Raw genomic sequence first — 22,346 nt, 5'->3', positions numbered from 1 at the left:
TCTGGTTTAGCTCTGTTGTTTAGGACTGAAGACTTGTTTATGTCTGGAAAAACTGCTTAGTCATTCCCATACATTTGCTTTGAAATGCTATACAAGTCTATGGCAGACTGAAATTGTAACACTGTATTTGTTTAGGCTGTGCTTCTCCACTCCACCCCTCTCACTAGAAGGTTCTATTTCAGCTAGAAACTGTATATAGAGAGGGTAGTCAGAGCCCCTAGTTGTTTGCAGATAGGAGAGACTCTGTCAGTCTGCAGATAGGGACCAGTGTTTAATAGAAGAGACTCTGCCAGACTGCATGAGTGACCATAATAAGATGCTAGGATGGGGATACTCTGCCTCAGACCCTGTGTCATAAGCCTTTTGACCAGAGGGATAGTTGTACGACTGAGCCACAGACCCTGGGCCACCAGCCCTTTCTTCTGCCTGGAGGAGACTGAGAAGCCAGCTCAGTTACCTGCCTGTAATGTTATGCACTTGAGTTCCTCCAGTAAAGAAGCACACTGGTTTACTGCAAACCCTGACTCTCGACTTATTTCCCATTGGGATGCACCACGCCTTACCTTCTGGAGAATAGCAACATGTGGTGGCACCTCAACGGTGTCTGGGGGACCCAGTGTAGCGTTAGGGCCACCCCAAACCAGGCTGCTGCAAAGGTTCTTACTTTTCCACACTCCAGCAATGCTCTCCCCTGCCCTTTCTTACTGTTCTTTCTCATATGAGTGACACATACTCAAACACAATGTTTTCTTGGCCAAAATGAAAGCTTAGCTGATCAGCCAATAACGTGGCTAGGTTAGTGGACCAATATGGGGACGGATGTCTGCTGGAGGCAGGCAGAGTCTGACAGAGACACTGCTGCCAGCTTGTAAGTGACTTACTGTCTTATCTATTATCTATCTATCCCAATGAAAACAACACTAGTCAAAACAAGAGAATGCAGTGGGTGCAGTCCCTCCAGGCCATGGGTTGTAAGCCAATGTCTATCTGTCTGTCTATTCATTCATCTATCTCTTATCTATCTATCTATCCATTTATCTCATATCTATCTATCTATCTATTTATCTATCTATAGTATCTATCTTTCCCAAAGAGAACAGCAGCACTAGCCAAAACAGGAGAATGTAGTAGGAGCAGTCCCTCCAGGTCATGGGTTGCAAGCCAATAGATGTACGATGGAAGAATGAGGCAGAACTCCAAAATAAGGTGAAAGGGTAGTGGACACGCTTTATTCACCCCAAATGCTTTCTATCTCAGATCTATCTATCTCATATCTACTGTATATTTATCTATCTAATTGGTTACTACACAAGTGGTCAGTGCATGTAGATACAAGCCATGCTGCCAAGTTTAGATGGGTGTATCTCACATGCTGCTCTGTCATACCTGCAGTATAAATAGTGCGTTTGCAGAACACAGGTTACACAGAGAGTGACACCCTCACCAGGTAAGTTACAGTCCTGGGGTATTACTGATGCTGTATCAACATTTGCAAAGTATTTAGCAATATATATGGGGAGGGTAGAGCCCTTCCATCGCTTAAACAGACCCTTCATATGGAAGCCTGGAGTCCAGTTCTTGACTCCAATGTCAGAACCCGTCAAACATTTCAGATGAATGGCTGCCATGAAATACATGGATGGCAGAAAACCTTCAGAACAAAGTGGTTATGTATTTTGGCTCATAGAGGGGAAGGTCCTGAGCAGTCAGTGGTAGTAGTTGTTGCTGTACTTTGTGTTTTATTCTTTGGTTTACTCGAATGCAGGAAAAAACCTGGCCCTAAATCCTATTCATCTAAAATCTGTCTCATTGTTCCCTTCTTGCCTATTTATTATGATGTCTAAGATATTGACCCTTAATTTCAGGTTCCACAAAATGTCCAGTATGAGTTCCACAGCCAAGTCTCCGAAGCCATTTATTGTCCTCAGAGAGTTTATGACTGGCCGGCACAAGGTGGCCTCTGGATTCATAGGTGTTTTTCTAGACAATGACCAGACACATGGTCGTATCATGGACCTGCCTTCACGTCCCGAAGTATTGGTGAGGAGAAACGTGGTACGGCTCCTCAGCCGGAGAGAGTCAGCCTTTTTGTATGGGATTGGATCACCTCAACGGCGGCTTCATCTTCTGGCCAACGAGAAGCTATTTCTTGCAGTGTGTGCATTGCAGATTAGCGATGTTGTCCGAGTGCGTTACCGGGGCTATGCCGCAGTGGGTGTAGCCACTGGCATCTGGGAACTTTCTGAAAAATCAGGACTGTGTGAGCTTACAAAGTTACTGGTTGAAATTGAATTACTGGTGAGTAAATCTATAACATAATAATTCAATAGTACTCATACCCTACTGGCCATCAAACAAGGTTGTACAGCATAAGAAGCGGTTCTGGAGATTGTAAGAAGGAAAATAGGGGGCGCAGAAAATGGGGATCTCTCAATTCCCTAAATTTACAGGTCTCCTGCAAAGTCCGGCTTCTCTGATGAAAGAGTAACTTCATCGGCCTAGACTTTGCTGAGAGAGATAAGCGCAAGTAGCCAAGTGAGTGTCCGCTTGTTTGCCGTTCACATATCACTTTCTGGCAAGGCTTGAGTTAGAATAAAGTGAGTGTTTTAAGATTTTTTTATTTATTTTTTGGCCTGGGCATGGAAGAAGTCTGTATGGGCGCTCCTTTAATGAAAGCACGGTTTGGCTGAGAAACCATATGTGGAGGAACTCTCTAGCAGGCACCTACACTAGATGTATGGGTGCCAGTCTTTGGTTTTGGGGCAGTCTCTTGCTATCATTATGAGATTATGACAGGTATATGAGGACAGGGCTAAAACCCATTGTCATCTATGGACTAGCCTTAACCTGCACAGTCCCTATCCACACTGGCAACTTTAGCAAACAAGTGAGAGGAAAGATGTTCACGGGTCTTTTCTCCCACAAGGTTGAAGAGCAGCACATTTTGATTGCATCTGTCTAGATTAAGGCGGCTGTAGGTTTGAACTATACTTTATGCCAAGGTGTAAATTATAGTGAAGCTGTCCCCTCTCGTTAGGAGCCCATGTCCCCTCTCGCTAAGCTCTGCCCACTTCTCTCAACACTGAGAAGTGCAAATACAGCGCCATAATTTCCGACTTTTTATACGACATGAAAGTGATGTAAAACCTATGATGAATCTGTCCCATAGTCTGCATCCATCGTAATATAACATGAAATATTGGAAAAAGGAAGAGTTTCATAAGTAAGGGTACAGCTACACGGCAACACAGGTAGCACGACGTGTCGTGGCCAGGATAGCGGAGTAGTGGTTATCCCATAGAAATGAGTGGGATCGCTGAGCAAGTGGATTTTTGGAGACTTACCCAACGATCCAGCCGCTATCGTTGTGCACCAGTGTAGCCGTACCCTAATATTCTCCTAGACATACATTGTGTAATTCTGCAATGAAAATCCACAATAAAGTCCAGTACAATGCAGGTCTAACACATGCGGTGGACAAAATAAGTGTTGATTTAATGGCATGCTATGTATTTTCAAGTCCTCGTCATGGCCTATATTAAGGGTACGGCCATACGGGAACATTGAAAAATTGCTTGCGGATTATCCACAGTGTTTTACACTACCAGTGAAGTGGATGAAATTTCAACAAATCTCATCTCTTACATGCTGCGCAAAAAATTGACTTGTGTTTTGGATTTTAAATCCAAAGCAAATCAATGTATTTAGCAGTTTTACAATGCAGATCTCACTTTTTGCAAGGCAGATGGTAAAATCTGTAGAAACTTCTGTGGCAGATCTGCCCTTTGTGGTCACATACTAAGGCCATGCTCACAAGGCGTATTTTTCATGCAGATTTTGACATGTTTTCCACACCAAAATCCATGCGTAATCCACCTCCTATGGTTTTCAGTTGGCAATCGCTGTAGTTCATACTGAGTGTTTTTTTTTTCCAGGCGTTGATTGAAGATTTTTTTTTTTTCATATATGGTAAAGGCCTAAAAACCACATCAAAATCAGCATCACAATCTACACCAAAAACAGAATAACACTAACTGCACATGATGTGGATTACCCATCGTTATTCTGTGTGGATTTTTATGTGGAAAAAACACAGCCTAAGGCCTCATGCACACGACCGTTGTTTCATTCAGTGTCCGTTGTTCCGTTTTTCGTGATTTTCTGCGGACCCATTGACTTTCAATGGGTCCGTTTAAAACTCGGCTAATGCACCATTTGTCATCTGCGTCCGTGATCCGTCAATGGGTCCGTGAAAAATCAAGTCAAGATTGTCATCCGCGTCCGCGCCAGTTTTTTTCCTATCATTTGCATGGCAAACTTGACTTAGACTTTTTTTTTACTTTCCTTCATGTCTGGAGATCCTCCAAAAATAAAGGAAGACACACGGAAACAAAAACAGAAACGGATCAGGGAACAACGGAACCCCATTTTGTGGAACGGAACACAACAACGGTCGTGTGCATGAGGCCTTAGGCCAAATGCACACGGTCGTGTTTCACGGCCGTGAACGGTCCGTGGTAACACGCCCTGGATTCCGGCTGAGAGCAGGAGCGCACGGCATCATTGGTTGCTATGATGCCGTGCGCTTCATGCCGCCGCTGCACTACAGTAATACACTCGTACACGGCCGTGTGCATTCGGCCTAAGGGTCCTTTCACACAACCGTATGAATGGATCCGGAACCGTTCCGCAATTTTGCTAAATAGGTGCAGACCAATTCATTTCAATGGGGCAGCAAAACACAGTTTGCTGTCCACATCCTTAGTTTCGTTCCACGGCCCCGCAAAAAAGATAGAGCATGCCCTATTCTTATCCGCAATCGCCGACAAGAATAGGCATTTCTATCATAAGGCTGGCCGTGTGTGTTCTGCAAAATGCGGAACGCACACGGCCGGTACCCGTGTTTTTGCAGATCAGCAATTTGCAGATTTACGGTCAGGTGAATGGACCCTAATATGGTACCATTAAAGTGAATGGGATTTGCTAAATTTCATATCCACTTTGCTCATTCTGTACGTACAGAAATTGACCTGCTGTGCATACTTTAAAATCCGCATCATGTCAATTGTTTGTGCAATTCTGCACTTTAGAGATAGCGGTTTTTCCCATAGACTTCAATGGGGTTAACATAAACCGAAAATCCACACCAAAAACTGCATAAAAACGCACAAAAAACGTGATTAATTGTGCACATATATGTGCATTTTAGCGGTATTGATGTGGATTTTATGCAGATTTTCTGTGTACTAATCAGGTACCTTTAGGGCCCATTCACACAGTGGAATTTGACAGCATAAATTTGGCGCGACACTGTGCCAAAATTCCATTGGCGGACGATTGGTGTCTGCCTCATATTGCTTTTAATAGGAGGCTGTGCTGCAGTTCACAGGCCAGTGGTTTAAAGGGGTATTCCCATTAGAGACAATGGGGCATGTCACTAGGATATGCCCCCATTGTCTGATAGGTACGGGTCCCACCTACACAGAGAACGGAGCAGCGAAGTTGGTGGCCGCCAAGAGTTTTCCCCATAGTACTGAATGGGAGCGCACTGCGGTTTTGCAGCCACCGCTCCCATTCATTTCTATAGGGCCAACTGAAATAGCTGAGTCAGCGCTTGGCTATTTTCAGCAGCGCCATAGAAATGTATGGAGGGCGGCTGAGCATGCGCAGTGCGCTCTCCACAACTTTTGGCATCCATTCTCAGTGTAGGTGCGGGTCCCAGCGGTGGGACCCGACCCTATCCAACAATGGGGCATATCTTAGCGATATGCCCCTAATGTCTGAGATGGGAAAACCCCTTTAAAGCTGCAACCTTGACAAGAAGGGACATGTCCCTTCCTGGCGTGATGTCCAGATGGATGCCGTTAGAAGCCACAGTGGATGACCGCTCACGGTTTAGCTCAATTCAATGTAACTAAGATGCAAGAGGGTCCGCGGCTTTCAAAGTGAACAACTGCATCAGTAGCAGCGTCTGTTTCTGCCTCTGGGTACGCAGCAGAGTTAGACAGCATTAAAATCTACAGTGTAAACGTACCCTTAACAAAAACGGCACAGAAAATGCATGGAATTTTGAAGTAAATTTTGCGCCTAAACGGCGTGCTAATATAACCGTGTGACCATACCATGTTCATGCCATATCTCAACATTTATAAACTACATGACAAAATAACGTGGTCTCAAAAAGCAGGAAATGCTCAACTCCGTATGCCGTTATGCATCTATACCGGGGGAGCAAATCCTGCACATGTGGTCCGTTGCTAATGGAGATCCCCAGCAAAAAATTCATGCAATGGAGGATGCCTGCAGCGGACCACAAGTGCCACAAAAACATCCTACACCAGATAACAAAATGTGTGGATGCAATTGACTATATGAAAACTTTTACACAAATAGGTGCACTACTGTGGTGGATGCAATCAACAAAATCTTACTAAACCCTCACACTGATGTTAAAATGAGACTTTAGCCAATATATCCTTATATGAAGGAGCCCGCGCACCACGTCAAGATATCACCTGTGAGGCGTTCATCAGTTCAGTCAGCCTTGGGTGGGACTCAGCCTCCTCCCTCCTCCCATTGTATGTGTGGTTTCACACTGGAGGTAACGGGGGAGCTGTTTGCTGTGAGTCGGACCTTACGCTCCTGTAATTCACCCACTGACCCCTGGTACTGCTCATACGGCACAGGTAGGTTAGCGTTAGGTCCCGTGCCACCTGAGATACCTTGAAGTGGTGCGCGGGCTCCGGTATGTCCTTCATATAAGGATATATTGGCTAAAGTTTCATTTTAACATCAGTGTGAGGGTTTAGTCAGATTTTGTTGATTGCATCCACCACAGTAGTGCACCTATTCGTGTAAAAGTTTATTTTATATCTCAACATCCCCATGGCATGCTCACGCTAGCTGCATTTTCTATAATTGCGCTAAGTCAACAAACATAATATACAATGTAAACTTCATAGCAATAAACGTAATTAAAAATGGAGACCTGCGAAATACTATTTCCATTGGTATTCCTTTACCATGTTATCCAGGTGCAGTCATAACTCAAAAATAGACTTGAGCGCCCTCTAAGACATGAAATATAATCTGAAGACATTTTACTTTTATATGACTTTTACAAGACTTGGTAATATTTTGCAGGATGGAGAGTTCAACGATAATGCCACGCCATTGATAAAGATTGATGCGGGCGATGTTCTGGCTGTAAGTTCTAGCATACAGCGCTATCCACAGTACAGAGGAAACGGACCCAGGTTGGAAGAAGAAGGTACATGTCTATCAAATAATACTGTGGTCGAGTGCAGCTAGGTACCGTATATAAGAAACGAAGAAAAGTTTGGCATTATCCGCTGTCGTAAAGATGATGGGGCAGATGATTCTGGTATTTTGGAAACTGATCCAAGTTCTATGACGTCTTATTGATGCCTTTTAGTTTCCTAATGTTGCCCGGGTACAATGTACGTCATCAATGAAAGCAATCCCAGAATCCCATCTGCCTTTGTCACGGCATGCCATTAAGCCTGTATTTGTTTTACCGTGGGAGTGACACGTGTTGCAAGGATAATTAGTATGTAATAATTGTAATTACAACATGTTAACCTTTAAGGCATTTACAACTCTCATTTGATGTCCCTGGCCTGATTTTATAGCGCTTACACATATGGATGCCGTAAACAGTCTCCAAGATCATTTTAATATAATTTTCCCAAATTTTTTGTATGTTTCTTAGGCTACTTTAACATCTGCATTTTCCTTTCAGGTTTTGAGATCCGACAGAGGATCTCAATACCGGAGGAAAACGCTATAGTCCGATTTAATACAACCGGATGCGGTTGTATTAAATTAAAAAAATGGACAAACCAGATCCGGCACTAACACCATTGTTAGTCAGTGGGCGCAATGGGAAAAAAATCTGCATCCGGCACCATTGCCTTACATTGTTTTTAGTGCCGGATCCAGCTTATTCAGTTTCGCAAACCGGACACAAAACCACAGATTGAAGCGGTTTTGTGTCTGGTCACAGAACGCAACAAACCGGAATGGAACGCATTCTGATCCATTCTTTTACGGTTTGTTCAGTTTTGTCCCCATTGACAATGAATGGTTACAAAAGTGGAGCATTTTCCTCCTCCTCCTCTGCCGGATCTCAACGCATATGTGAAAGTAGCCTTAGAAAGGGTTTCTGAGATATTTTTATCTGATGATTAGAGATGAGCAAAGCGAGTTTCAGATGCTACATCTAAAGCCTCTTTCGCTAAGCCGAGTTCGGTTCCAAGGTTTTTCACTGTAATAATCAATTACCTGAAGTTATTCAACAAAGTCCCGCGTGACTTCGTGAATAACGGACTTTGAATCATCGCAGGCAGTACAATCTAATACTGTATGGAGAAGGATCTCCGTACAGCATTATAAGCATCTGAAGTCGCTTCGCTAATCTCTACTGATGATCTATCCTCTGGACACCCAAGACTCCTGCCAATCAGCTGTTTGAGAAGGCACCGACATTCACCATAGCGCCATGGCCTTCTCACAGCTCTCTTTAGGCCATGTGAAGTCACTTTCATTGGTCACTTGGCCTAGGCGTCACTCAGCCCCATGGAAGTGAATAGGGCTGAGTGCAATGCCAAGCACCGCCACTATACTATGTAGGGCGCTGTGCTTAGTGAGCAGTCAGAAGGCTGGGGCACCACTACTGCGAGCACCTTCACAAACAGCTGATCGGCGGGGGTCCCGGGTATCAGACCCCCACCAATCAGATACTGATGACCCATCCAGAGGATAAAACCTCTTTAACCCCTTCAAGACCGGGACAATTTATGTTTTTGCGTTTTTTTTCCTCCCTGCCTTCCTGGAGCCATGACTTTATTAACTGCTCCGTTCACATAGCCATATGAGGCCTATTGTGTCTTGTAATTTAATTTACCATGTCTTGTATTTAAAAAAAGGGAAAACATTCTTTGGGGGGTGAAATTGGAAGAAAAAAAACGCAATTCGGCCATTTTAGGGGGATTTTGCCTTTACAAAGTTCACTGTTCGCGACATGGCGACCTTATTCTGCGGGTCAGTGCAAGAACAATGATACCAAGTGTATATAGATTTTATTGTGTTTTACTACAAAACTTTGCATCGCCATATGATCACTTTTTTCCACTACGGTTATGGCTTTCATCATGCATGATAAATACAGACGTGGACAAAATTGTTGGTACCCTTTGGTCAATGAAAGAAAAAGTCACAATGGTCACAGAAATAACTTTAATCTGACAAAAGTAATAATAAATTAAAATTCTATAAATGTTAACCAATGAAAGTCAGACATTGTTTTTCAACCATGCTTCAACAGAATTATGTAAAAAAATAAACTCATGAAACAGGCATGGACAAAAATGATGGTACCCCTAGAAAACACAGAACATAATGTGACCAAAGGGACATGTTAATTCAAGGTGTGTCCACTAATTAGCATCACAGGTGTCTACAACCTTGTAATCAGCCATTGGGCCTATATATATGGCTCCAGGTAATCACTGTGTTGTTTGGTGATATGGTGTGTACCACACTCGACATGGACCAGAGGAAGCAAAGGAAAGAGCTGTCTCAAGAGATCAGAAAGAAAATTATAGACAAGCATGTTAAAGGTAAAGGCTATAAGACCATCTCCAAGCAACTAGATGTTCCTGTGAGTACAGTTGCACATATTATTCATAAGTTTAAGATCCATGGGACTGTAGCCAACCTCCCTGGACGTGGCCGCAGGAGGAAAATTGATGACAAATCTAAGAGACGGATAATCCGAATGGTAACAAAAGAGCCTAGAAAGACTTCTAAAGAGATTCAAGGTGAACTTCATGCTCAAGGAACATCAGTGTCAGATCGCACCATCCGTCGTTGTTTGAGCCAAAGTGGACTACATGGGAGACGACCAAGGAGGACACCATTGTTGAAAACGAATCATAAAAAAGCAAGACTGGAATATGCCAAACTACATGTTGACAAGCCACAAAGCTTCTGGGAGAATGTCCTGTGGACAGATGAGACAAAAATCGAAGTTTTTGCCAAGGCACATCAGCTGTATGTTCACAGACGAAAAAATGAAGCATATCAAGAAAAGAACACTGTCCCTACTGTGAAACATGGAGGAGGCTCTGTTATGTTCTGGGGCTGCTTTGCTGCGTCTGGCACAGGGTGTCTTGAATCTGTGCAGGGTACAATGAAATCTCAAGACTATCAAGGAATTCTAGAGAGAAATGTACTAGCCAGTGTCAGAAAGCTTGGTCTCAGTCGCAGGTCATGGGTCTTGCAACAGGACAATGACCCAAAACACACCGCTAAAAACACCCAAGAATGGCTAAGAGGAAAAAATTGGACTATTCTAAAGTGGCCTTCTATGAGCCCTGACCTCAATCCTATTGAGCATCTTTGGAAGGAGCTGAAACATGCAGTCTGGAAAAGGCACCCTTCAAACCGGACACAACTGGAGCAGTTTGCTCATGAGGAGTGGGCCAAAATACCTGCTGAGAGGTGCAGATGTCTCATTGACAGTTACAGGAAGCGTTTGATTGCAGTGATTGCCTCAAAAGGTTGCGCAACAAAATATTAAGTTAGGGGTACCATCATTTTTGTCCATGCCTGTTTCATGAGTTTATTTTTTTACATAATTCTGTTGAAGCATGGTTGAAAAACAATGTCTGACTTTCATTGGTTAACATTTATAGAATTTTAATTTATTATTACTTTTGTCAGATTAAAGTTATTTCTGTGACCATTGTGACTTTTTCTTTCATTGACCAAAGGGTACCAACAATTTTGTCCACGTCTGTATGTATGTGTTTTAATAGATTGAACATAATTTTTATGAATTTATTTTTTTATATGTAAAGTAGGGAAAAGGAATGAATTTTATTTTTGATATTTTTGTGGATTTGTTTTTTATATTTTTTCACTTCAATTTTTTGTCTCCTTTGGGGTCTTGAGCCTGTAATCGTTCAATGGCTTATACCATAAACTGCAATAGTGTACTATGGTAGTCTATGGGATTTCTACTGGATGCCTATTAAGTCCTGCCGCAGGCACGGCATATGGCACTATGTTTTCTGGCAAACTGACGGACATGATGATGGAATCTGACAGACCTCTGTTGGTGCCAGTCATGCAGATGCGTCACAGCTTGAATTTTGTTTTTCTGCTCCTATGATGGAACAGAAGTACAACATTCCTAACATAGGTGTTCTTTGCAACTCTTGAGTTATACACCACCCCGTCATGCCCTGCACTAGCTATATAATGCTGTGTAATTTGGCTGTGTTCCAACAACATATATAATATACACACCCTGTTAAATTTTGTCCTCAAAACCTAATCCTGGGAACACAGGGGAACGTTTGTCTACATATGTCTCTTCTAAATGGATTGTACAAGAACATAGATCCCTTTTTGGGTATCCATGTCCCCAAGTACCAAATGAAGTTGTTTGAGCCTGACCCTTTAATCCAGCAAATATAAGATTAAAAACACATTATTAAATGTGTTTTTCCTGTATCTGCCCAGATATGTACAGTGTCTTGGAAGACAGCTTAAAGGACCATCCACCTGTGCATGAATCTGATGTTCAGGAGAAGATGGTTGGACAGAGAAAAGGCATTCAAGGCCACTACAATTCTTGCTATCTAGATACCACCCTTTTCAGGTGAGGACTAATGAATTCCTAGTAAAACAGGACACAGAAACCTAAATCCTATAAAACACTCTGATTTTTTCTTTGACAGTCTGTTTGCGTTTTCTTCTGCCTTGGATCACATCTTACGCTCTCCTGATGTTTGTGATGCCAAAGTACAGCGAATCTTGCGGCAAGATATTGTAAATCCACTGAGAAGGTACATCACTTTTAGAGAACTAGATCTGCCCATCCACATACAAATAGCTATACGAGCAGGGGCGTAGCTATAGGGGGTGCAGAGGTAGCAGTCTCTACCGGGCCCAGGAGCCTGAGGGGGCCCAAAGACCCTTGTGCTGCAAAAGAAGACACACAAAGCACTGAAGGAAGGGGAGCCCAAGCCTAACTCTTGCACCAGGGCCCATAAGCCTTTAGCTACGCCCCTGTATACGAGCATTTTCATTAACAATTTCTAAGTATGGCTGCAAGTTGATCTTTTGTACATCTTCAAAGAGAGTCCTAGATCTTATGATGTCCTGTCAGTGAATTGATCTGACAAGCAAATTCAATAGGAGTTCTGCTTGACAGAATGGACAACAAGCATGGAAATAACTGTTAGAAGGGGTTAAAGGGAGTCTGCCACCATACACTGCTTATATGGTACTGTAGCATAACTATAGATGAATCAAATGGCACCTGTCTTATTTTGTTTTGATGTTCACCAAAGGAAAAAAACGCTGTTGTATTCATATGTAAATGAGGGCTCGCAAGTGCCCAGGGACGGCGTTGGGGCTGCAAGTGCCCAGGGACGGCGTTGGGGCTGTAAGTGCCCAGGGACGGCGTTGGGGCTGTAAGTGCCCAGGGACGGCGTTGGGGTTGTAAGTGCCCAGGGACGGCGTTGGGGCTGTAAGTGCCCAGGCCGCTCTGCCTTCTTCTCACATAACCCCTTCCCAGCCTGTTGCTTGGCCCGCCCTGTAAGCCTCTTGCGTGATCCAGTGTACTGTATGAGATCCCGCCTGCGCTTGCGCACTGTGGTGACCATTGTGGGCAGCAGCACCGCTCCATGCAATGCGCATGCGCCGGCGGGATCTCATACAGTACACTGGATCACGCAAGAGGCTTACAGGGCGGGCCAAGCAACAGGCTGGGGAGGGGTTATGTGAGAAGAAGGCAGAGCGGCCTGGGCACTTACAGCCCGAACGCCGCCCCTGGAAACTGCGTTTTTTCCCTTGGATTGAATCCAAGTATCAACCATCAACTGTAGTTTAAAGCTGCTTTAAACTGAGCCAGTATACATTATATACAGTACAATCTACAGTAGTAGTGGTTTTCCATATAACTGTTCCTCCTGCTAATGTTATACAAGATGTGGGATATTTTCTGTATTTCACATCATATTTCACATCGTATTACAGGAGTGGATTTGTACATGCTGAGAATGTCATGAAGCTCAGAAAACTACTTCGATGTGACACCTTTGTTACGGAGGAGAAAGGTTGGTTTGTAATTTTAGGTACTTTTAGTTATTTGATACATGTTGTCAGCTTTATTCATCTCATGTGGTCAATCTCTTCCAGACCCTGAAGAGTTTCTAAGTGCCTTATTACATGAGGTTCTAGCAGTGGAGCCACTTCTTAAAATCAGGTATTAGTTCATGATTCTGTCACTGGCAGGCATGTACGACACAACTGCGTTGCCTTTTCAGCTGAATCACATGGCGATATCTTTTTCGATATTACAGATGTAATAACAAGACCCAGGAATGCAACAGCTATCAAATAATTGTGGAAAGAGATGGAACCCTAAAGGTTCCCAGTGTCCAGACCCTTATGGATAGGTCATTCCGATTCTATGAGAACCTAACATTTGACCAGGTGAACACTCTCCTACAAATTCACCCTAATGCGATCTTGATGTTTCCCTATGGGGGGAAAAGTTGGACAACAATAGCAACAATTTCAGCTTGGTTGAGATTCTTGCAATCACCACAATTTCACCTGCAACTCCCATAGGAAAACACGAAGGTCACGCAACACATCAATGATACATGTTGGGTACACATTTCCTTGAAGCTTACGCATGCTGTACTATTTGCAGGTTCCAAGTTGCCTCATCCTTCAGATGCCAAGATTTGGCAAGAAGTTTAAAATGTTCCCATATATATTTCCTTCCCTGGAACTGGACATCAATCACATGCTGCACAAAAGTAAGTCACATATTTTACCCTAGCAGTATGGCTCGAGCAATCCTAGTCTAGCACTGCGTTAGGCTCTTGCACACGGCCGTGTCCATATCTCGGTCTGCAGAAAACAGATCCACGAAATGCATCGGCCACATGGATCCAAAAAAGTACAGATATTGCATGTCCCCATAGATATCAATGGGTCAGTGTGCTGTCTGCAAAATAATGTGGGTAGCAAAAATTCAGTGGTGTGCAAGAAGGTCTTCGGCAGACAGTTTGGGATATGGTATAGAAGATCTCAGTATATGCTTATTGCCCTATTATAATTGCAATATATGGTTGATCTACTTGTCTGCAGGAAGCATGGTGTGCTGTCTATGTCTGAGTTCTGCCGAGTATGAATGTACCCAGTGCCTTGCCGATCCTTTAACCACGGATGGGAATGTCCGCCAGTTCTGCCAGCTTTGTGAGGAGCAGGTCAGTATCTGAAGTATATATACATATTAGAACACACTCTACTTGAGTTGAAATACTGTATGTATACTCCAAAGCATAGAATGTGGAGACCAGATAGTAGGTAAATCTCGCCAGTAATTTAAGGTGACATTCCCATCTCCTCTATTCACATTATAGCCAGAAGCCACGACGCTGTGCCGGATCCATCAGACCATTGACACCAGTGGCACATGAGAGACCCTCATTGTTTATAACAGGGTGCATAGGCTTGTATGGAAAAAAATAGTGCCACATACATTGCTATTTCTCCTGTCAAAAACATTGGAACCTACAGCTGTGCCTTCAACAAAAATGTGAACCTAGTCTAAAGACCCCCATGGACATTAGCGTATTGTCGTCCAAATTTATCAGTATCCGCAAGACCAGACAAGAATCTATTGTATTTGGGAGCCCTCAACTATACCAGGGAGAGAAGACTCTACTCAGGAGAGAAGCATGGTGCATATTGAATTTTTCACCCGATCCTTTTGTTCTTCAGGGAGATAAGCCATCGCTAGAGGTATCTGGCAGGGCTTTCTCCTCTCTCAACCCTGAAACCGCATACATGCTTGGTCAAACTGAGTGTATATGTAGAAGTGGGGAGAGATAGCTGTCGGCCGAAAGAGCGTATGGTGTATTTGCACCTTTAGGATCACTTGTCTCACTTTATAGTTATTCTGCACTAACTTCCTGGTAACGGGCTTGAGTTTGCACACAGCAGCCAATCAGAAGGGGCAGAGCTACAAGAAAGTGTAAGCTATAGGTACTGACTTGCGTAACATTTCCGAGCTTCCTGGACTTCTACACTAGCTTTGGAGTAGGTTGTGTTTTTTGCACAGTCCTCAAAAAAAAAAGTGGTAGGCATTTATTACACACTGTATATAATATGCTATAGACCTATCTACGGTGGTGCCTCATAATTGTCCTCTCTACCTATAGGTTCATTCAAGCAATCAGATGAAGGATCACAAACCTACAAGACTTGAAACGCAAACTAATGTTTCTAACCAAAAACAGAAACTTGAATTGTTGGCCGTTCTCTGCATAAAGACCAGTCACTTCGTCTCATTTGTTAAATATGGACCAGGCAAAAATTCTTGGGTCTTCTTTGACAGTATGGCGGGAAGAATAGGTATGTAATTTACTTTTTATAAGTAATATTGACAGAAGCGAACTGAAAACTTTTAAAGTGGCCCTGGCAAAGAAAACTAAAAGTGGCCCCATATTGTAGGCAAATCGAAAGTGACAGAAGACATGGCCAACCCAAGTAGGCAGGGACAACCGAAGGAGGTGGGAGCCAGCAATACCATAGGGCAGCACAAAATACTGCCATCCTTGCTGCAATATTCTAAGATATCACCTTCCAAAGGGCAGCAGTACAGTTGAATTCAGGAGGGCTCCTGCGGCTGGCGGCCAGGTTCATATGTACCTGGAGCCCCGAGCATTAATTAATGCTGAGAGAATCAGATCATTATGTACTTGGCTGGCAGCCATGAGGAGGGCTCGGGTGGCTCCATCAGCATTGTCCCACCAGGAAATTTCCCTGTTAAGTCTATGGCCGGTCCGCCCCTCTCTATCGAAGTCTGGCAAAATATTATCATTAATATCATTTTAGAGCCCAAAATGTCAAAGAACCCCTGAATATGTGTGAATATTTAGGCCTCATGCACACGACCATATCCGTTTTTGTAGTCCCCAAATCACAGATCCACAAAACATGGATATCGGCTATGTGCATTCTGCATTTTCCCCTTCCGCAGTTCCTACACTATGTTACAAATGCCTATGCTTGTATAGGACATGTTCTATTTTTTTTGCTAGGCCACGGAACGGACATACGGATGCGGACAGTACACAATGTTCTGTCCGCATCTGTTGGAGCCCCATTGAAATGGGGTCCGCATCCACATTTTTCTGCAGATCGGACACGGACCGAAAATACAGTTGTGTGCATGAGGCCTTATCATGCGAAACTCCATTTTCTCCAGTTTTTCTTCCGGGAGTGTCCACACAGAAAGGATAGACTGCACCATGGATCACGGAGATCAATTAGTGTTGCGAACGTCCACTGTGAATTTCACCTTTTCCAGTACAGAGGGTGAAATCCGCAACAAATCATGGCAAGATCTGCAGAGGAAATTCTGCTGTGGGAAAATCTGTCCTGTATGGCCATACATTTAAAAGAGCATCTGTCAGCAGGATCCGCCCTATTAAATATACGGCCTGGTGGGGTTGATCCTGTGGATTACAGTGGTACATGTCTTGTGAAAATTGGCTGTAGCATTCCTGAGGGGAAAAAAAGGATTTTATTATTTATGCTAATTGGGGGGCGGGGCCTAGCCTCTCTGTGCACCTCAGGTTTCCAGTGCAGTTTCATTTCTAATTAGCCCTGTAGCATGTGGTATGTAATACAAGAATCATACTCACCAGCTCCCAGCAGCTCCGGTCCGGCAAACTGGCTCCACTCAGCGATCTTGTTTTCTTACAGCTGGGGTAGAGCAAGGTTATGTGTGCTGCTGAAGCCAATGATGGCCTCAGCGGTGATGTGTCCCCAAGCAGCAGGTCACTGCTGGGTCATATGCCACTTGGGGACATGTCGTTCTTCAGGACAGTCATTGGCTGCAGCTGTGCTCGTGACCCCGTTCATATCCTCATCAGAAGTGACCAATCTCTTTAAGGAAATCAGTCCACTGGAAGTCTTTACCAAGTGTAGATACAAGTTGCTTTTCTCATGTACGATGTAGGAACCTAGAAGGGTAAAATATGTTTAAACTCTTTCATTGCAACCTGCTTATGTTTCAACTTAGGTAATGAAATTGGCACAAATGTCCCAGTGGTACGACCCTGCCCACAGCTGGGAGACTACCTGTCAATGTCTGAGGAGGAATTCAGTGCTGTGGACTTCACAAAGATGGACGCCCTACCTAAAAGATTCTTCTCCGACATCTACATGTGCATCTACCAGTGCCCAGATCGCAGCATGCAAAGTGGCTGACCTACAGATCCTAGTAAACGATGACAATCTTGTGTTACTCGTGCTTCCCCATACACAAGTTTAAAGATGGTAGACCTAAGAGCATTTCTGACAGTTGACAACTAACACCGAACGAGATGAATCCAGTATCGGGCCTAGTCTGCAATCCTTCTGATGTTTTCAGAGGTCATTACTGCAGGCTTTCTACACTGCTCTAGACTTTCAAAAGATGTCTTCTGTGTTTCACCTTTCCTTCATCAACAGATATTCGTTCTTGATGGGCAAGGTATCTCTGCTATAATAACGTGTAAAAAATTTCAAAAGTGTGAAAGACACAAAAGACACCAAATCCATATAGAAATCCAAACATTTGGAAGTTTTCTTTTCCTTTTTTATATGTCTATATTTATGAACAATGTGTGGTGGTCAGGTATATGAGTCCTTGAGGTGCATGCATACCACGCATCATGTGCAATAAAATTACTTGTATGGCAGCCATTAGCATATTTTATGTAGGTATTTTAGAACTAACTCTATGGGAAAGGATTCTGAGGCCTCTCATCCATAATCTACCACAAGTGGATGTAGCATTCTGCCTTCTGCCAGCCAAACATTATACTGGTGCATCAGCCATCACAATAAATTAGAATATCATCGAAAAGTTAATTTATTTCAGTAAGTCCTCATTCACCTCTCCAGTCTGCCGGGCATAGATTCTCTATAGGGTTTAGGTCAGGAGAGTTTGCTGGCCAAACAAGCACAGTGATACTGTGGTTATAAAACCAGAAATTGGTACTTTTGGCAGAGTGGGCAGGTGGACTTAATATAACACAGTGGACCAACATTTGCAGATGACGTAGCTCCTCTAACCATCACTGACTGTGGAAACTTCACACTGGACCTCAAGCAACTTGGATAGTGTGCCTCTCCACTCATCCACCAGACTCTGGAACCTTGATTTCCAAATAAAATGCATAATTTAGCTTAATCTGAAAACAGGACTTTGGACCACTGAGCAACAGTCCAGTCCTTTTTCTCCTTAGCCCAGGTAAGACGCTTCTGATGTTGTCTCTGGGTCATGAGGGGCTTGATACAAGGGATGTGACAGTTGTAGCCCATCTCCTGGATACATCTGTGTGTGGTGGCTCTTCTTGAAGCACTGACTCCAGCCTTAGTCCATCCCTCCCCAAATTCTTGAATGGACTTTTCATGACAATAATTTCAAGGCTGCAGTTATCCCTGTTGCTTGTGCACCTTTTTCTACCACACCTTTTTGTTGCACTCAACTTTCCATTAATATGCTTGAATACAGCACTCTGAACAGCTAGCTTCTTTAGCAATAACCTTTTATGGCGGCTTCTGGACTGTCTTCTGGACAACTGTCAATTCAGCAGTTTTCCCCATGATTATGTAGCCTACTAAACCAGACGGAGGGACCTTTTAAGGCCTCATGTACACGGCCGTTGTGGGTCCGTTCCGTGCATTGGGGACCGCAATTTGCGGTCCCCAATGCACCGGCATCGTCTGAGCGGCGGCCGGGACGGATCGAGACCCATTCAACTTGAATAGGTCCGTGATCCGTCTGCACTGCAAAAAATAGTACAAGTTCTATTTTTGTGCGGTGCGGAGGCACGGCCAGAAACACCACGGAAGCACTCTGTAGTACTTCTGTTCAGCATCTCCGTGATTGCGGACCCATTCAAGCGAATGGGTCCGCATCCGTGATGCGGAGTGCACATGGGACGATGCCCGTGTATCGTGGACCCGCCCTATGCGGGCCCCAATAAAGCCGCGGGCACACAACGGCCGTGTGCATGAGGTCTAAGGCATAGGAAACCTTTGCAGGTGTTTTTTTTGTTGATTAGCTGATCAGAGTGTGACACCATGACACTATAATATTGAACTTTTTCACAATACTCTAATTTTATGAGATACTGAATTTTGGGTTTGTATTAACAGTAAGCCATAATCATCAACATGAAAAGAAATAAACTCTTGAAATAGATCACTCTGTATGTAATGAATCTATATAATAGATCAGCTTCACTTTTTGAATTGAATTACTGAACTTAAAGGGGTTGTCCAGGTTCAGAGCTGACCCTGGACAGCCCTCCATTTTCACCCCAGCAGCCCCCCTGACATGAGCATCGGAGCAGTTCATGCTCCGATGCTCTCCTTTGCCCTGCGCTAAATCGCGCAGGGCAAAGGCATTTTTCAGAGTTCCGGTGACGTACCGGGCACTCCATGGGGCTGACAGGAACCCCGGTGACGTCACCGGCACTGATGGGCGGGATTTAGCGCTGCCCTAGCCAGTAAAACGGCTAGGGCAGAGCTAAAGCCCGCCCCTCAGAGCCGGTGACGTCACCGAACACACACCTGGGCGGAAGTTACCGCCCGGCAGTGTGTTATTAAAAACAAAAGAACCTGTGCCCTGCGCGATCTAGCGCAGGGCACGGGAGCGCATCGGAGCATGAGATGCTCCGATGCTAGGCTCAGGGGGGCTGCCGGGGTGAAAATAACAGTATGGACAACCCCTTTAATTCACTTTTCAATAATATTCTAATGTATTGAGATGCACCTGTATTATGCCAATTTCTATTCAAAGCACTGTGGGAGGAGGTATACTGTGGCTGGGATTGGTATGGCATTGGAAAACCATGGTTCCATACAGCAATTCCAAGAACTATATGCCTATCGACACCTTCGGGCAATTATTTTACAACTGCATTTTGCTCATTTTGAGCAAATTTTTTTTTTTAATTGGTCTTTATTAAAAATTGTCAGCCGTTTATGAGTGTTTATGAGGTCAGATCAGAGATAAGGCTTTACAGGAGCAGTGGGCTGAATGGACTGAGAAGTGACAGACTGATTTTTAACCTCCGTGTCTTAAAAACGTCTGAAAATGTTTAATAAAGACTAATTTAAAAAATAACTGTAGCTCCAAATAAGTAAAGTGCAATCATAAAAAAAAAATTCCCCCGAAGGTGTCCATACCCTTTAAATTGTACCTCCAGTTGCAATCCCTGGAGTGAATGATGTGACGGTCACGCATGCACACAGCCTTTCTAATCATCTGTATGGGGCTGTCGGAGATAACCAACCACCATACTTGGCTTCTTGTCGGCAGTCCTCGAGAGATGAATGGAAAGGGGGAGCCCGTTCTCATGATAGATGGAGGTCCCAGTAGTTGGACCCCCACCATTTACATACTTATCTCCTATCCTGTGTATAGGTGATAAGTTCTTATGATAGTTTCATCTTTTGGACTCTGTTTGCCTCATCGAAGCAATCCACTGAGGGATACATTTCAGTACAGTTTTTAGGTATTCAAACATACCCCCCGGCAGCGAAAAGCTAAAACACGATATAAACAGCCTCTAAGCAGTAGAGCGGTGTGTGTGTTTTTTGTTGTTGTTAATTTTACAAAAATTCATCTGTGATGCTGCCTAAAAGTGCTCGTCTTATCACAAGATAATTGATCTATGTAAGATTGTGGGACTTCTGGAACCCCTACTAATCACCCTGAACGGAGGTCCCTGACTTCCTGCCCCTCCTCACCAAGATGGGTTATTGTAGCTGAACATGGTCCCCACTGTTTCATGCAAATCCATATGAGAAGCAGCCAAGCGCATTGCATTTGGGTCTTTCTGTGAACCCCTGGACCTTCAGCGAACCCCTTTACATAAGAATGTTGCATTGTTAATAATCCTGCTGATAGACTGACAGGAGAGCAAATAAACTGCAGTGAAACCTGGTCCGACGTAATTTTTTGTTTTTATGATTTGCCTTGGTACTGATAATTAGTAGGACTATATTTTGCTATAGGGTCAATTCAAGGTTAATGATGACCACTCCTTTAATTACCCGATAATCAGCTAGCAGTCCGGAATGATTACCTATATTTAGTTAAGAAGGGTGATAATCGGATCTCTAATGAAAATCTGAGCAGGACAATTTCCCAACCTTTTCACCGCACCCTCCCGTAATTAGAGGGCTCACCCAAGACTGCATTTTTGTACTGCATGTTTTCTTCCTCAGTTGACCTTGGCACCAATGAGGAAATATAGGAACCACAATCCAGACTTATAATATTTAACCCATTTGGAGCCAAGGCAGGGTGGTGGCTCTCCTTAAATAGACCAGCTGTGTATGGAGACTTTTTAGCAGTGCTCCGTGGTATAGAGACTTATTGGCAATGCAAGGCAATGAGGTATCTCCCAGGGAAAGGAAACTCTCTTGCTCGCACCACCTTCCATTTGTAGAGGAGCACAAAAACAGCCTTATAGGCCCAGCCATTGACTTTTTTTGAGGATGGTGGAGGGAGATAATGAATTAGGCTACTTTTACACTAGCGGCACAGACCTCCGGCAGGCTGTTCCGTCGGATGAACAGCCTGTCGGATCCGTCCTGCCGCTAGTGACCGTGTGCCCCCGGACTGCCGCTCCGTCCCCATTGACTAAAAAGGGGGCGGAGTTCCCAGCGAGAGGCTGCCGGAATAAAACTACGACATGTCCGACATTTATTCCGGCAGCCTCTCGCCATGCCTCGCCGGGAACTCCGCCCCCATTATAGTCAATGGGGACGGAGCGGCAGTCCGGGGGCACACGTTCACAAGCCTAGCGGCAGGACGGATCCGACAGGCTGTTCACCCGATGGAACAGACTGCCGGAGGTCCGTGCCGCTAGTGTGAAAGTAGCCTTAGTCTGTACATAATAGTAAAACAAATTGTTCCTGAGTCTCTGAACAAGCTGCTGCTGATGGATCAACTATTCCTATTAGATTTCACACAGGGGTGTAACTATAGGAGCTGTGGAGGTAGCCAACCTGGCCCTGGAGTTTAACGTGCCACTGAGCGTTCAAAAAACGTTTGATATGTCACAGGGATATATCAACGTTTTTGATTTTTTGGGTCTTGGCCACCAGTAGAACAAGCATTATTACCCATTATTAAGTACAATCGCACAGAGGTCAATGAAGCCAAGACCTATGGCGCTGTTTGGAGTGGTCCTCGCCACTGAACGTTTGATTTTGCTGTTTTG

General features: G+C 44.1%; 1 protein-coding gene across 1 annotated transcript; it reads left to right on the top strand.

The window, feature by feature from the left end:
* The first annotated feature begins 1,439 nt into the window (after positions 1-1,439).
* Positions 1,440-18,834, top strand: LOC122940943 (ubiquitin carboxyl-terminal hydrolase CYLD-like). The gene is made up of 12 exons (XM_044297880.1): positions 1,440-1,447; positions 1,866-2,298; positions 7,144-7,270; positions 11,551-11,689; positions 11,769-11,876; positions 13,072-13,151; positions 13,234-13,300; positions 13,398-13,530; positions 13,754-13,862; positions 14,197-14,315; positions 15,273-15,465; positions 17,141-18,834. Exons 2-12 carry the CDS (start codon positions 1,876-1,878, stop codon positions 17,326-17,328), a joined length of 1,686 nt encoding a protein of 561 aa, XP_044153815.1. The 5' UTR covers positions 1,440-1,447; positions 1,866-1,875; the 3' UTR covers positions 17,329-18,834.
* Positions 18,835-22,346: the final 3,512 nt, after the last annotated feature.

This window comes from Bufo gargarizans, chromosome 6, assembly GCF_014858855.1.
Source record: "Bufo gargarizans isolate SCDJY-AF-19 chromosome 6, ASM1485885v1, whole genome shotgun sequence".
Classification (NCBI taxonomy): domain Eukaryota; kingdom Metazoa; phylum Chordata; class Amphibia; order Anura; family Bufonidae; genus Bufo; species Bufo gargarizans.
Note: the sequence above shows the minus strand (reverse complement) of the source record. Positions and strands in the feature narration are given on the sequence as shown.

What these genes read in the sequence shown, in the direction of transcription:
- LOC122940943 (XM_044297880.1), top strand. Translation starts at nt 1,876, where the DNA reads ATGTCCAGTATGAGTTCCACAGCCAAGTCTCCGAAGCCATTTATTGTC. An exon ending in ATTGTAAATCCACTGAGAAG is followed by an intron (nt 11,877 to 13,071) that starts GTACATCACTTT and finishes ATCGTATTACAG; the next exon opens with GAGTGGATTTGTACATGCTG. An exon ending in CAGTATGGCGGGAAGAATAG is followed by an intron (nt 15,466 to 17,140) that starts GTATGTAATTTA and finishes GTTTCAACTTAG; the next exon opens with GTAATGAAATTGGCACAAAT.